The sequence below is a fragment of the Pseudophryne corroboree genome, chromosome 2 (genome assembly GCF_028390025.1).
Source record: "Pseudophryne corroboree isolate aPseCor3 chromosome 2, aPseCor3.hap2, whole genome shotgun sequence".
Lineage (NCBI taxonomy): Eukaryota > Metazoa > Chordata > Amphibia > Anura > Myobatrachidae > Pseudophryne > Pseudophryne corroboree.
In genome coordinates, this window is record NC_086445.1 from 449,551,110 (window position 1) to 449,567,750 (window position 16,641).

Sequence of the window (16,641 nt, forward strand, 5' to 3'; positions counted from 1 at the left end):
GCCCATGTAAACCGACAGGGCGGCACAAGAAGCAGGATGGCGATGGCAGAAGCCACAAGGATTCTCCGATGGGCGGAAAATCACGTCTTAGCACTGTCAGCAGTGTTCATTCCGGGAGTGGACAACTGGGAAGAAGACTTCCTCAGCAGACACGACCTACACCCGGGAGAGTGGGGACTTCATCCAGAAGTCTTCCAACTTGTTGGTAAACCGTTGGGAAAGGCCACAGGTGGACATGATGGCGTCCCGCCTAAACAAAAAACTAGATATTGCGCCAGGTCAAGGGACACTCAGGCGATAGCTGTGGACGCTCTAGTTACACCGTGGGTGTACCAGTCGGTTTATGTGTTCCCTCCTCTGCCTCTCATACCAAAGGTACTGAGAATAATAAGAAGGCGAGGAGTAAGAACGATACTCGTGGTTCCGGATTGGCCAAGAAGAGCTTGGTACCCAGAACTTCAAGAAATGATATCAGAGGACCCATGGCCTCTACCACTCAGACAGGATCTGCTACAGCAGGGGCCCTGTCTGTTCCAAGACTTACCGCGGCTGCGTTTGCCGGCATGGCGGTTGAATTCCGGATCCTAAAGGAAAAGGGCATTCCGGAGAAAGTCATTCCTACGCTGATAAAAGCCAGGAAAGATGTAACCGCAAACCATTATCACCGTATTTGGCGAAAATATGTTGCCTGGTGTGAGGCCAGGAGGGCCCCTACAGAGGAATTTCAGCTGGGTCGTTTTCTGCACTTCCTACAGTCGGGAGTGACTATGGGCCTAAAATTGGGTTCCATTAAGGTCCAGATTTCGGCTCTGTCGATTTCCTTCCAGAAAGAACTGGCTTCACTGCCTGAAGTTCAGACTTTTGTAAAGGGAGTGCTTCATATTCAGCCCCTTTTGTGCCTCCTGTGGCACCTTGGGATCTCAATGTGGTGTTGAGTTTCCTGAAATCACATTGGTTTGAGCCACTTAAAACTGTGGATCTGAAATATCTCACGTGGTAAGTGGTCATGTTATTGGCGTTGGCTTCGGCCAGGCGGGTGTCAGAATTGGCGGCTTTGTCATGTAAAAGCCCTAATCTGATTTTCCATATGGATAGGGCAGAATTGAGGACTCGTCCCCAGTTTCTCCCTAAGGTGGTATCAGCTTTTCACTTGAACCAACCTATTGTAGTGCCTGCGGCTACTAGGGACTTGGAAGATTCCAAGTTACTGGACGTAGTCAGGGCCTTGAAAATTTATGTTTCCAGGACGGCTGGAGTCAGGAAAACTGACTCGCTTTTTATCCTGTATGCACCCAACAAAATAGGTGCTCCTGCTTCTAAGCAGACTATTGCTCGCTGGATTTGTAGCACAATTCAGCTGGCGCATTCTGCGGCTGGATTGCCGCATCCTAAATCAGTAAAAGCCCATTCCACAAGGAAGGTGGGCTCATCTTGGGCGGCTGCCCGAGGGGTCTCGGCTTTACAACTTTGCCGAGCTGCAACTTGGTCAGGGGCAAACACGTTTGCTAAATTCTACAAATTTGATACCCTGGCTGAGGAGGACCTTGAGTTCTCTCATTCGGTGCTGCAGAGTCATCCGCACTCTCCCGCCCGTTTGGGAGCTTTGGTATAATCCCCATGGTCCTTACGGAGTTCCCAGCATCCACTAGGACGTCAGAGAAAATAAGAATTTACTCACCGGTAAATCTATTTCTCGTAGTCCGTAGTGGATGCTGGGCGCCCATCCCAAGTGCGGATTGTCTGCAATACTTGTATATAGTTATTGCCTAACTAAAGGGTTATTGTTGAGCCATCTGTTGAGAGGCTCAGTTATATTTCATACTGTTAACTGGGTATAGTATCACGAGTTATACGGTGTGATTGGTGTGGCTGGTATGAGTCTTACCCGGGATTCAAAATCCTTCCTTATTGTGTCAGCTCTTCCGGGCACAGTATCCTAACTGAGGTCTGGAGGAGGGGCATAGAGGGAGGAGCCAGTGCACACCAGATAGTACCTAATCTTTCTTTGAGTGCCCAGTCTCCTGCGGAGCCCGTCTATTCCCCATGGTCCTTACGGAGTTCCCAGCATCCACTACGGACTACGAGAAATAGATTTACCGGTGAGTAAAATCTTATTATCCCGTACTTGGACGATCTCCATATAAAGGCGAGGTCCAGGGAGCAGTTGTTGTCGGAGTAGCACTATCTCGGGAAGTGCTACAACAGCACGGCTGGATTCTGAATATTCCAAAGTCGCAGCTGGTTCCTACGACGCGTCTACTGTTCCTGGGTATGGTTATGGACACAGAACAGGATAAAAAGGGTTTCTCCCGGTGGAGAAGTCCAAGGAGTTGTTGTCTCTAGACAGAGACCTCCTAATACGTATACAGGTGTCTGTGCATCAATGCACGCGAGCCCTGGGAAAGATGGTAGCTTCTTACGAAGAAATTCCATTCGCCAGGTCCCATGCAAGGATTTCCCAGTGGGATCTGTTGAACAAGTGGTCTGGGTCGCATCTTCAGATGCATCGGCGGTTAACCCTGTCTCCAAGGGTCACGGTGTCGCTGTGGTGGTGGCTGCAGAGTGCTCATCTTCTAGGGGGCCGCAGATTCGGCATACAGGACTGGGTCCTGGTGACCACGGATGCCAGCCTTCGAGGCTGGGGGGCAGTCACACAGGGAAGGAATTCCAAGGCTATGGAAAAGTCAGGAGACTTCCCTACACATAAATATTCTGGAACTGAGGGCCATTTACAATGCCCTAAGTCAGGCTAGACCCCTGCTTCAACACCGGCCGGTGCTGATCCAGTCAGACAACATCACGGCGGTCGCTCATGTAAACCGACAGGGCGGCACAAGAAGCAGGATGGCGATGGCAGAAGCCACAAGGATTCTCCGATGGGCGGAAAATCATGTATTAGCTCTGTCAGCAGTGTTCATTCCCGGAGTGGACAACTGAGAAGCAGACTTTCTCAGAAGACACGACCTCCACCCGGGAGAGTGGGGACTTCATCCAGAAGTCTTCCAAATGATTGTACACCGTTGGGAAAGGCCACAGGTGGACATGATGGCGTCCCGCCTCAACAAAAAGTTTCAAAGATATTGCGCCAGGTCTAGGACCCTCAGGCGATAGCTGTGGACGCTCTGGTAACACTGTGGGTGTACCAGTCGGTGTATGTGTTCCCTTCTCTGCCTCTCTTACCCAGGGTAATGAGAATAATAAGAAGGAGAGGAGTAAGAACTATACTCATTGTTCCGGGTTGGCCAAGAAGAGCTTGGTAACCAGAACTCCAAGAAATGATCTCAGAGGACCCATGGCCTCTGCCGCTCAGACAGGACCTGCTGCAGCAGGGGGCCTGCCTGTTCCAAGACGTACCGCGGCTGCGTTGACGGCATGGCGGTTGAACGCCGGATCCTGAAGGAAAAGGGAATTCCGGAGGAAGTTATCCCTACGCTATTTACAGCTAGGAAAGAAGTGAACGCAAACCATTATCACCGCATATGGCGGAAATATGTTGCGTACTGTGAGGCCAGGAAGGCCCCAAAGGAGAAATTTCAGCTAGGTCGATTTCTGCACTTCCTACAGTCAGAGGTGACTATGGGCCTAAAATTGGGTTCCATTAAGGTCCAGATTTCGGCTCTATCGATTTTCTTCCAAAAATTGAACTGGCTTCACTGCCTGAAGTTCAGACTTTTGTTAAGGGAGTGCTGCATAGTCAGCCCCCGTTTGTGCCTCCAGTGGCACCGTGGGATCTCAACGTGGTGTTGGATTTCCTGAAGTCGCATTGGGTTGAGCCACTTAAATCCGTGGAGCTATAATACCTCACGTGGAAAGTGGTCATTCTGTGGGCCTTGGCGTCGGCCAGGCGTGTATCAGAATTGGCGGTTTTGTCATACAAAAGCCCTTATCTGTATTTTATATGGATAAGGCGGAATTGAGGACTCGTTCCCAATTCCTTCCTAAGGTGGTATCCGTTTTTCATGTGAACCAACCTATTGTGGTGCCTGCGGCTACTTGGGACTTGGAGGATTCCAAGTTACTGGATGTAGTCAGGGCCCTGAAAAGTATATGTTTCCAGGACAGCTGGAGTCAGGAAAACTGACTCGCTGTTTATCCTACATGCACCCAACAAGCTGGGTGCTCCTGCTTCTAAGCAGACGATTGCTCGCTGGATCTGTAGTACGATTCAACTTGCACATTCTGCGGCTGGACTGCCGCACCCTAAATCTGTAAAAGCCCATTCCACGAGGAAAGTGGGCTCTTCTTGGGAGGCTGCCCGAGGGGTCTCTGCTTTACAACTTTGCCGAGCTGTTAATTGGTCGGGTTAAAACATTTTTGTAGGAGTCTACAAGTTTGATACCCTGGCTGAGGAGGACCTAGAGTTTGCTCATTCGGTGCTGCAGAGTCATCCGCACTCTCCCGCCCGTTTGGGAGCTTTGGTATAATCCCCTTGGTCCTTACGGAGTCCCAGCATCCACTTAGGACGTCAGAGAAAATAAGATTTTACTCACCGGTAAATCTATTTCTCGTAGTCCGTAGTGGATGCTGGGCGCCCATCCCAAGTGCGGATTGTCTGCAATACTTGTTTATAGTTATTGCCTAACTAAAGGGTTATTGTTGAGCCATCTGTTGAGAGGCTCAGTTATATTTCATACTGTTAACTGGGTATAGTATCACGAGTTATACGGTGTGATTGGTGTGGCTGGTATGAGTCTTACCCGGGATTCAAAATCCTTCCTTATTGTGTCAGCTCTTCCGGGCACAGTATCCTAACTGAGGTCTGGAGGAGGGTCTTAGTGGGAGGAGCCAGTGCACACCAGGTAGTTCTAAAGCTTTCTTTAGTTGTGCCCAGTCTCCTGCGGAGCCGCTAATCCCAATGGTCCTTACGGAGTCCCAGCATCCACTACGGACTACGAGAAATAGATTTACCGGTGAATAAAATCTTATTATTTTTCTTTTCTTTCACATTATTTGTTTGTAAACTCTGTCTTTCTACATTTAAAGTTCTCTCCTTAGCTTTTTCAATTTGTGTGCTTTCATAACCCCTTTCTAGAAAACGTTTTCCCATATCCACTATTTGTCGTCTCTGCTTTTAATCTGAATCAACCTATTGTGGTTCCGTCCAGTACTGGCTCTTCTGCTCCTCCAGAGGCATTGGATGCTGTGCGGGCCTTGAAAATCTATGTCAAGCATACAGCTCGTATCAGAAAGACGGATTCCTTGATAGTGCTCTATGATGCGCAGAAGAAGGGTTGCCCTGATTCAAAGCAGTCCATTGCTCGTTGGATTAGGCCTACTATCCAACAGGCCTATGTGTCGGCAGCATTACCTATTCCTAAGTCTCTTTAAGGCCCACTCTACTAGATCAGTGGGTTCTTCCTGGGCGGCTGCCCATGGAGTCTCTGCCTTACAACTGTGCCTAGCTGCTACCAGGTTGGTGAAGAACATTTTTGTGAAGTTCTACAAGTTTGATACCCTGGCCAAAGAGGATACGTAGTTTGGGCAGGGGGTGCTGCAGCAGTCTCTGCACGTTCCCGCCCATTCTGGAATCTTTGGGACGTCCCCATCGTACTAGTTTCCCCCAATATCCTTTATGGATGCTAGAGAAAATAGGATTTTAATACCTATTTGTTAACCCTTTTCTTGTAGTCCATAAGGGATACTGGGCGCCCGCCTCAGTGCGTTGACTTTTCTGCAGGTTCTCGTTTCTGTGTTTACCTGTTCAGCTGTTGCTGTTGTTTCCAGCCGTTGTTGGTTGTTCTTTGTTCAGCTGTTGCTGATGATGTTACCAGCTGTTGCTGATGATGTTACCAGCTGTTGCTGGTTGTTTTATGTTAGTGGTGTGCTGGTGTATAAATCTCACCACTCTTTTATTGTCATGTTTCCTTCTCTTATATATGTCCTTTCTCCTCCAGGCACGTTTTTACCTATAACTGCCTGTGGGAGGGGACATAGAGGGGAGGAGCAAGAACACCCAGTTGAAGAAATTTAAAGTGCATTGGCTCCTTTGGACCCCGTCTATACCCCATCGTACTAGTTTCCCCCAATATCCCTTATGGTCTACGAGAAAAGGATTTACTCCTAGGTATTCAAATCCTATTTTTCTTTATTTTATTTTTTTACATAATTCCAGCCGTGTGACTCTTATTCAGCTGTGTGACTGTTATATTTCATTGCTCCCTATATCCCTACGGTCTTTCTCCTCCTATTCTAATAGGGTGAAAGCACTGCTGATTGGTGTGTGTTTTAATATGGCGTCCAAAGCACCAACCAAGACCACAAATGTGATCTTGGTTGTGATCAAGACCACAATGTGAGAAAAATGTTGGCTGCTCTGGGGTGTGCGACACATGTTTGGGAGTGGACGCTCAACCTGGGAGCAGTGGTCTGTCCGGGTCATGGGAAAATGCCCTGGCAGATATTTATAAGGAAATGGCGGAATCCCGCAAGCAACATTTAGAATGGGCTGCGGCTTTTTCCAAAACGATGGAGGAATTCCTAATTAGAATTACTCCGCCTGCACAGGTAGAAAAGAATGTGCGTAAAGCGATAGAGACCCCTCCCTCTCTTGCAGGAAGAGGAGGAGGGTCTCCTGAAGTCTTTAATCTATTTGAGTCTCAGAAACCGCAAGCAGCAGTGTTTCCAATTCCTCAGACTCTCCAAGATCAAATGGGAGAAGTATGGTAGCAGCCGGATAGACTCTTCTAAATTCCCAAAAAGTTCACGGTTAATGGGAGGAAGTCATGTCCAAATGGGAGCTTCCACTGATTGTGGACGCCTCCCTGGTTAGACTGTCAAAGAAGACAATCTTATCGATACCAAACGTGACCACACTAAAGGATGTGTCAGATCGTAAGTTGGATACGGCACTTAAATCCAGCTTTGTGGCAGCAGGAGCATCACAGAGACCTACGATTATCAGTGCTTGGGTTAATAAGGCTATTGTCGCATGGGCTGGTCAAATAGTTCAATCAGTGGCAGAAGATAATAGCCAGGAAAAGAGAGTTAGACTAGCGGATCATATCCGGGAGTTGGCCACGTACATTTGCCAGGCTAAAAAGATGATAGCAGGATAGCGTCGCCCATCTCGGTTTCAGCTATATCAGCCAGACGGATTCTGTGGCTCAGAGATTGGTAGGTGAAGTCAGATTCAAAGAAGGCAGTGGAGGCGATCCCCTTTGTAGGGGATGCTTTATTTGGTCCTGAATTAGGCAAGTGGATTTCACAAGCCACGGTGGGAAAATCGACTTTTCTGCCTACTACGTATCCTAGAACTACGCGGCCGGTAAGAAGAAATGACTCTGGTCTGTTGTTCAATTAATTTAGGTCTCAGTCCTTTTGAGACAGAGGTAGAGGTTTTGGCGGTCAAGCTCGTGGAAACGGAGGCAGAGGCCATTCCCAGTCCACATCCCCAAAACAGGACACTAAGCCTGCTGACAAGACCGTGGCATGACTGTCTCCCAGCTCACCTTGGGTCTCCTATGGTGGTCGCTCGGTTTAAAAGGATTCCTGACGCCTGGGCTGAAACCTCACCAGAAGTCTGGATCAACAATATTACTGACGTTTACAGATTCAAGATGAAATCGATACAGTCATTGCGAGCCTGAAGCAAAAGGAGTTCATGGTGTCGATGGACATAAAGGATGCGTACCTCCCATGTCCCAATTTGGTCTCCACACCAAGCTTATTTACGGTTTGCAGTGGGCAAGAATCGTTACCAATTCAGAGCTCTACCGTTCGGCCTATCATCGGCCCTGAGAGTCTTCACAAAGATAATGGCAGTCATGGTAGCGAAATTGAGATTGTTAGAGGTAACGATAATACCGTATCTGGACGACCTTCTTATCAAAGCTCCCTCTCAGGACCAGTTGATCCGGGATGCTCAGATTGCTCATCAGTTTCTGATTCGACACGGCTGGATTGTGTATTTAAAAAAAAAAAAAAAAAATCCAATTTGCAACCGACGTAGAGATTTCAATTCCTGAGACTCATCTTAGATACAGTACAACTGAGAGTTTTCCTTCCAGAAGACAAGATTCGAGATATCAAGGAAATGGTACGTCAGGTTCTACAGAACCAGGCTGTCTCTCTACATCTTTGTACACAGCTTCTAGGAAAGGTGGTAGTGTCTTTTGAAGCGATCCAATACGGCAGACTACATTCCAGACCCTATCAGCTAAATCTGATTGCTCAGGGGGTAGGCATGCATTTACTCCTTCACCGAAGGATTCGCTTGTTGCCTCAGGCCAGGACCTCATTGATTTGGTGGTCGGTCCACAAGAACCTAGTAGCAGGAAAAAGGTTTGGAATCTGGGATTGCAAAATTTGGACGACAGATACCAGTCTGAGGATGGGGGGCAGTACTGGACAACCGTCAATTTCAGGGAAGATAGTCACCGTACGAGAGCAGCTTTCCAATAAACGTACTGGAGCTAAGAGCCTTTTACAATGCATTTCTTCTGGCGGGAGACCTAGTATGGGCTCAGCACGTGAGAGTGCAGTCGGACAATGTGAAGGCAGCAGCATACATAAACCGTCGGGGAGGAACAAAAAGCTGCATGGCCTTAACGGAGGCTACAAAGATTCTGTCTTGGACAGAAAAGCGCAACATAATCCTGTCGGCAGTCTTCATTCCAGGAGTGGACATTTGGGAGGCAGACTACCTCAGCCGTCAGGATATGCATCCAGGGGAGTGGTGTCTACACCCACAGGTCTTCGACGCAGTGGTAAGGCAGTGGGGATTACCGCTGATGGATCCAATCGCCTCTCAGAACAACCATCAGCTGCCAAGATATGTGGCCAGGATGCACAATCCAGCAGCAGAGGCGGTGGATGCGCTGGCAATTCGCTGGACATACGAACTGGTGTACATCTTCCTGCCGTTTCCCTTGTTGCCAAGAGTGTTGAAAAAGGTGAAACAGGAAAGAGCTTGGGTAATTTTGATAGCACCAGACTAGCCTCGCAGAAGTTTGTACTCCGACCTGAAGGGTCTTCTGGCGGAAGATCCTTGGAGATTGCCGCAGAGAGAGGACTTTTTATCACAAGGCCCATTTCTTCACCCAGATCTGAACAGTCTACGATTTGCTGCGTGGTTCTTGAGACCAGGAAACTAAGAGACAGGGGTATCCCGAAATTGGCTATCCCTACCATGTTAGCAGCAAGAAAGCCGGTTACTGCAGCGCACTACTATGGAATCTGGAAGAAATACATGGACTGGTGCCAGCCTAAGTGTTGGAACCCCAGAGAATTCCGCCTTACTAGATTGAGGTTTTCTCCAAACTGGTTTATGGAGGTTTGCAGTTGGGATCATTGAAGGTACAGGTCTCGGCCCTTTCGATCCTTTTCCAACAACGTCTGGCGTCCTTGCAGGAGGTCCAGACATTTTTACAGGGTGTGTTGAGTATACAAGCACCTTTTCGTTCCCCCATGGCCCCGTGGGATCTAAATTTGTTGCTACAATTTTTTTAGATCGGGCGTTTTCTAAAATATGAGCTGGAAAACAGTCCTGCTTCTTGCTTTAGCATCAGCAAGAAGGGTCTCGGAATTGGGAGCCCTGTCGTGTAAAAGTCCTTTCCTAGTTTTTCACGAAGTCAGAGCGGAGCTCCGTACGAAAGCTGAGTTTTTACCTAAAGTGGTTTCTGGTTTCCACATAAACCAGCAGATTGTGGTCCCCTCCTTCCACGGATTGTCAGAGGGGAACCTGTCCTTGGATGTGGTCAGAGCCTTGCGGGTATACGTACATGCTACTGGTTCTATTTGGAAGTCAGATGCTTTGTTTGTACTGTATTATGGCCCAAGGAGGGGTTGGCCTGCTTCAAAACAAATCTTGGCTAGATGGATACGGCCTACCATCAAACAGGCATATATTTCTAGCAGTAGGAGAGTTCCGTTTCGGGTGGTTGCTCATACCACCAGATCAGTGGGAACTTAGTGGGCTGCGGCTAGAGGAGCTTCCACTGTCCAAACTTTGCAGAGCTACAATGTGGTCGTCAGCACACACGTTAACTCGTTTCTACAAATTTGATTCTTTTGCATCTAGAGATTCAAATTGTGGTCGTTTGGTGCTTCGGACAGCAGTCCCGCCCGTGGGAGTATCTTTGGGATGTCCCCAGCTGTCTAGATCTCCAGTGTCCCCTAGTGGATGATAGAGAAAAGAGGATTTTGGCACTTACCGATAAATCCATTTCTCTGAATCCTATCGGGGACACTGGACGCCCACTTCGGTGGGGTGGTCTTCAGTATGCCGGCTGTCGGGATCCCGGTGCACAGTATACCGGCGCCGGAATCCCGACAGCCGGCATACCGACACTTATTCTCCCTCGTGGGGGTCCACGACCCCCCTGGAGGGAGAATACGCGCGCCACCGTGCCCGCAGCGTGGCGAGCGCTGTGAGCCCGCAAGGGGCTCATTTGCGCTCGCCTCACTGTCTGTATGCTGCTCGCCGGGAGCCCGACCGCCGGCATACCATACTACACCCCCTCGGTGCTGTCAGCCTGCGTGTTCTTGTAGAATTTGTTCAAACAGATTGGTTAATATGTTAGTAGTTCTTGGTTGCTGTTTGACGTTGTGGTATGGTTGGTTCCTTCCCGTATGGCTTTGATCTTTCATGTTGCCTCTTCTCTACGTCAATTTTTCAAACTAGAGGGATGGGGGGGCGTGAAGGGGAAGGAGCCAGCTGTGCATAATTTTTTTTATTATTGCATTGTGCTACCTCCGGTCTGCATCCTTCCCACCCCAGCTGTCTAGATCTCCAGTGTCCCCGAGTGGATTCAGATAAATGGATTTATCGGTTTGTACCAAAATCCTCTTTTGTATTTTCAGATTTTATAAAGAGACAATTTTTAATGTAACATCGTGAAATCAATTCAAATCTTAGTTTTGTAAATTTTGTTTTAATTTGCTGATATATATATATATATAAATACTTATTTTGTAGGTATTTGCAAGAGAGGGAAATGTTCCAAATATCATCATTGCTGTAAGTATTTGTGTGTAAAATTTTTGTGAAAAGTATTAATTTCCTACACAAGAAATCTTATCTTAGTTCTTCCAGTCAAGATGTGTTCCATAGCTGGTATACTTGCTTGAACTATTTATTATATTGGCTACATACATCTTGTCAGCATTCATAGGGGGATATTCAATTGTTTGAAAAGTCAGTTGTGTGACTGTTTTTTTCCGGTCTATTAGATAGGAAAAAACAGACACCCAACCAAATTTTCAAACAATTGAATTCCCCCCATAATGTTGACCAGCAGTCTGCAGATATATTGGCTGTGCTGCAGGGACGACACGATATGTCTGAATGACGTTGTTCAGACATATCGGCGTTACACACCCTTCGTAGCACCCACGATATTGCCAATATATCGGTCAGTCTGTACCCAGCTTTAGTTGCAGAAACGTGTCGCAGGATTTACATCTTTTATTTCTCTGACGTCCTAGTGGATGCTGGGACTTCCGTAAGGACCATGGGGAATAGCGGCTCCGCAGGAGACTGGACACAAAAGTAAAAGCTTTAGACTAGCTGGTGTGCACTGGCTCCTCCCCCTATGACCCTCCTCCAAGCCTCAGTTAGATTTTTGTGCCCGGCCGAGAAGGGTGCATGCTAGGTAGCTCTCCTGAGCTGCTTAGAGTAAAAGTTTTAAATAGGTTTTTTATTTTCAGTGAGACCTGCTGGCAACAGGCTCACTGCATCGTGGGACTAAGGGGAGAAGAAGCGAACTCACCTGCATGCAGAGTGGATTGGGCTTCTTGGCTACTGGACATTAGCTCCAGAGGGACGATCACAGGTTCAGCCTGGATGGGTCCCGGAGCCGCGCCGCCGGCCCCCTTACAGAGCCAGAAGAGCGAAGAGGTCCGGAGAAATCGGCGGCAGAAGACGTTCCTGTCTTCAGATAAGGTAGCGCACAGCACTGCAGCTGTGCGCCATTGCTCTCAGCACACTTCACACTCCGGTCACTGAGGGTGCAGGGCGCTGGGGGGGAGCGCCCTGAGACGCAATAAAACACTATAAAAACCTTATATGGCTAAAGAAATGCATCACATATAGCTCCTGGGCTATATGGATGCATTTAACCCCTGCCAGTTTTCCTAAAAAAAGCGGGAGAAAAGGCCGCCGTGAAGGGGGCGGAGCCTTTCTCCTCAGCACACAAGCGCCATTTTCTTTCACAGCTCCGCTGGAAGGACGGCTCCCTGACTCTCCCCTGCAGTCCTGCTACAAGAATCAGGGTAAAACAAGAGAGGGGGGGCACTATTGGCAGCTAATATAAAACAGCAGCTATAAAGGGAGAAACACTTACATAAGGTTATCCCTGTATATATATAGCGCTCTGGTGTGTGCTGGCAAACTCTCCCTCTGTCTCCCCAAAGGGCTTGTGGGGTCCTGTCCTCTTTCAGAGCATTCCCTGTGTGTGTGCTGGGTGTCGGTACGATTGTGTCGACATGTATGAGGAGGAAAATTATGTGGAAGCAGAGCAATTGCCTGTGTTAGTGATGTCACCCCCTAGGGAGTCGACACCTGACTGGATGGTCGTATTTAAAGAATTACGTGACAATGTCAGCACTTTGCAAAAAACTGTTGACGACATGAGACAGCCGGCAAATCAATTAGTGCCTGTTCAGGCGTCTCAGACACCGTCAGGGGCGCTAAAACGCCCGTTACCTCAGATGGTCGACACAGACACGGATACTGAATCCAGTGTCGACGGTGAGGAGACAAACGTAATGTCCAGTAGGGCCACACGTTACATGATCACGGCAATGAAGGAGGCATTGAATATTTCTGACACTACAAGTACCACAAAAAAGGGTATTATGTGGGGTGTGAAAAAACCACCAGTAGTTTTTCCTGAATCAGATGAATTAAATGAGGTGTGTGATAAAGCGTGGCTTTCCCCCAATAAAAAACTGCTGATTTCTAATAAATTATTGGCACTATACCCTTTCCCGCCAGAGGTTAGGTCACGTTGGGAAACACCTCCTAGGGTAGATATGGCGCTCACACGCTTATCAAAACAAGTGGCGATACGGCCGCCCTCAAGGAACCAGCTGATAGGAGGCTGGAAAATATCCTAAAAGGTATATACACACACATACTGGTGTTATACTGCGACCAGCAATCGCCTCAGCCTGGATGTGCAGCGCTGGAGTGGCTTGGTCGGATTCCCTGACTGAAAATATTGATACCCTGGATAGGGACAGTATATTATTAACTATAGAGCATTTAAAGGATGCATTACTATATATGCGAGATGCACAGAGGGATATTTGCACCCTGGCATCTAGAGTAAGTGCGATGTCCATTTCTGCCAGAAGAGCGTTATGGACGCGACAGTGGTCAGGTGATGCGGATTCCAAACGACATATGGAAGTATTGCCGTATAAAGGGGAGGAGTTATTTGGGGTCGGTCTATCGGACCTGGTGGCCACGGCAACGGCTGGAAAATCCACCTTTTTACCCCAGGTCATCTCTCAGCAGAAAAAGACACCGTCTTTTCAAACTCAGTCCTTTCGTCCCCATAAGGGCAAGCGGGCAAAAGGCCACTCATTTCTGCCCCGGGGCAGAGGAAGGGGAAAAAGACTGCACCAGGCAGCCTCTTCCCAGGAACAGAAGCCCTCCCCCGCTTCTGCCAAGTCTTCAGCATGACGCTGGGGCTCTACAAGCGGACTCAGGCACGGTGGGGGGCCGTCTCAAGAATTTCAGCGCGCAGTGGGCTCACTCGCAAGTGGACCCCTGGATCCTGCAGGTAGTATCACAGGGGTACAAATTGGAATTCGAGACGTCTCCCCCTCGCCGGTTCCTGAAGTCTGCTCTACCAACGTCTCCCTCCGACAGGGAGGCGGTAGTGGACGCTATTCACAAGCTGTATTCCCAGCAGGTGATAATCAAGGTACCCCTCCTACAACAGGGAAAGGGGTATTATTCCACGCTGTTTGTGGTACCGAAGCCGGACGGCTCGGTGAGACCAATTTTAAATCTAAAATCCTTGAACACTTACATAAAAAGGTTCAAATTCAAGATGGAGTCACTCAGAGCAGTGATAGCGAACCTGGAAGAAGGGGACTATATGGTATCTCTAGACATCAAAGATGCTTATCTCCATGTCCCAATCTACCCTTCTCACCAAGGGTACCTCAGGTTTGTGGTACAAAACTGTCATTATCAGTTTCAGACGCTGCCGTTTGGATTGTCCACGGCACCACGGGTCTTTACCAAGGTAATGGCCGAAATGATGATTCTTCTTCGAAGAAAAGGCGTCTTAATTATCCCTTACTTGGACGATCTCCTGATAAGGGCAAGGTCCAGGGAACAGTTAGAGGTCGGAGTAGCACTATCTCAGGTAGTGCTACGTCAGCACGGGTGGATCCTAAATATCCCAAAATCACAGCTGATTCCAACAACACGTCTACTGTTCCTGGGGATGATTCTGGACACAGTCCAGAAAAAGGTGTTTCTCCCGGAGGAGAAGGCCAGGGAGTTATCCGAGCTAGTCAGAAAACTCCTAAAACCAGGCCAAGTGTCTGTGCATCAATGCACGAGAGTCCTGGGAAAAATGGTGGCTTCTTACGAAGCGATTCCATTCGGAAGATTCCATGCAAGAACTTTTCAGTGGGATCTGCTGGACAAATGGTCCGGATTGCATCTTCAGATGCATCAGCGGATAACCCTATCTCCAAGGACAAGGGTGTCTCTCCTGTGGTGGTTACAGAGTGCTCATCTTCTAGAGGGCCGCAGATTCGGCATTCAGGATTGGATGCTGGTGACCACCGATGCCAGCCTGAGAGGCTGGGGAGCAGTCACACAGGGAAGAAATTTCCAGGGCTTGTGGTCAAGCATGGAAACGTCTCTTCACATAAATATCCTGGAACTAAGGGCCATTTACAATGCCCTAAGTCAAGCAAGGCCTCTGCTTCAGGGTCAGTCGGTATTGATCCAATCGGACAACATCACGGCAGTCGCCCACGTCAACAGACAGGGCGGCACAAGAAGCAGGAGGGCAATGGCAGAAGCTGCAAGGATTCTTCGCTGGGCGGAAAATCATGTGGTGGCACTGTCAGCAGTGTTCATTCCGGGAGTGGACAACAGGGAAGCAGACTTCCTCAGCAGACACGACCTCCACCCGGGGGAGTGGGGACTTCACCCAGAAGTCTTTCAAGTGATTGTAAACCGTTGGGAAAAACCAAAGGTGGACATGATGGCGTCCCGTCTCAACAAAAAACTGGACAGATATTGCGCCAGGTCAAGGGACCCTCAGGCAATAGCGGTGGACGCTCTGGTAACACCGTGGGTGTACCAGTCGGTGTATGTGTTCCCTCCTCTGCCTCTCATACCCAAAGTACTGAGAATCATAAGAAGGAGAGGAGTAAGAACTATACTCGTGGCTCCGGATTGGCCAAGAAGAACTTGGTACCCGTAACTGCAAGAGATGCTCACGGAGGACCCGTGGCCTCTACCTCTAAGAAAGGACCTGCTCCAGCAGGGACCTTGTCTGTTCCAAGACTTACCGCGGCTGCGTTTGACGGCATGGCGGTTGAACGCCGGATCCTGATGGAAAAAGGCATTCCAGATGAAGTCATCCCTACCCTGATCAAAGCCAGGAAGGATGTAAACGCGAAACATTATCACCGCATTTGGCGAAAATATGTTGCGTGGTGTGAGGCCAAGAAGGCCCCCACAGAGGAATTTCAACTGGGTCGTTTCCTGCATTTCCTGCAAGCAGGACTGTCTATGGGCCTAAAATTAGGATCCATTAAGGTTCAAATTTCGTCCCTGTCGATCTTCTTCCAGAAAGAACTGGCTTCAGTGCCTGAAGTTCAGACGTTTGTCAAGGGGGTACTGCATATATAGCCTCCTTTTGTGCCACCAGTGGCACCTTGGGATCTCAATGTAGTTTTAGGGTTCCTAAAATCACATTGGTTTGAACCACTCACCACTGTGGAATTAAAATATCTCACATGGAAGGTGGTCATGCTGTTAGCTCTGGCGTCAGCCAGGCGTGTCTCAGAATTGGCGGCTTTGTCATATAAAAGCCCTTACCTAATTTTTCATTCAGACAGGGCAGAATTGAGGACTCGTCCTCAATTTCTCCCTAAGGTGGTTTCAGCGTTTCACATGAACCAACGTATTGTGGTGCCTGCGGCTACTAGGGACTTGGAGGACTCCAAGTTGTTGGACGTAGTCAGGGCCCTGAAAATATGTTTCCAGGACGGCTGGAGTCAGAAAATCTGACTCGCTGTTTATCCTGTATGCACCCAACAAGCTGGGTGCTCCTGCTTCTAAGCAGACGATTGCTCGTTGGATTTGTAGTACAATTCAGCTTGCACATTCTGTGGCAGGACTGCCACAGCCAAAATCTGTTAAAGCCCATTCCACAAGAAAAGTGGGCTCATCTTGGGCGGCTGCCCGAGGGGTCTCGGCTTTACAACTTTGCCGAGCAGCTACTTGGTCAGGGACAAACACGTTTGCAAAATTTTACAAATTCGATACCCTGGCTGAGGAGGACCTGGAGTTCTCTCATTCGGTGCTGCAGAGTCATCCGCACTCTCCCGCCCGTTTGGGAGCTTTGGTATAATCCCCATGGTCCTTACGGAAGTCCCAGCATCCACTAGGACGTCAGAGAAAATAAGAATTTACTTACCGATAATTCTATTTCTCATAGT

At 48.6% G+C, this 16,641-nt stretch overlaps 1 protein-coding gene across 2 annotated transcripts in view; it reads left to right on the top strand.

Moving 5' to 3' along the window:
• Positions 1-16,641, top strand: part of RFC2 (replication factor C subunit 2) — a 133,417-nt gene that overhangs the window by 69,271 nt on the left and 47,505 nt on the right. Inside the window, exon 3 of one of the 2 annotated variants that reach the window (XM_063953708.1) lies at positions 10,916-10,957. The exons of the other annotated variant lie outside the window; for it this stretch is intronic. Coding sequence (XP_063809778.1) covers positions 10,916-10,957 — 42 coding nt within the window. The remainder of the gene's footprint in view (positions 1-10,915; positions 10,958-16,641) is intronic. 2 annotated transcript variants of the gene reach the window in all.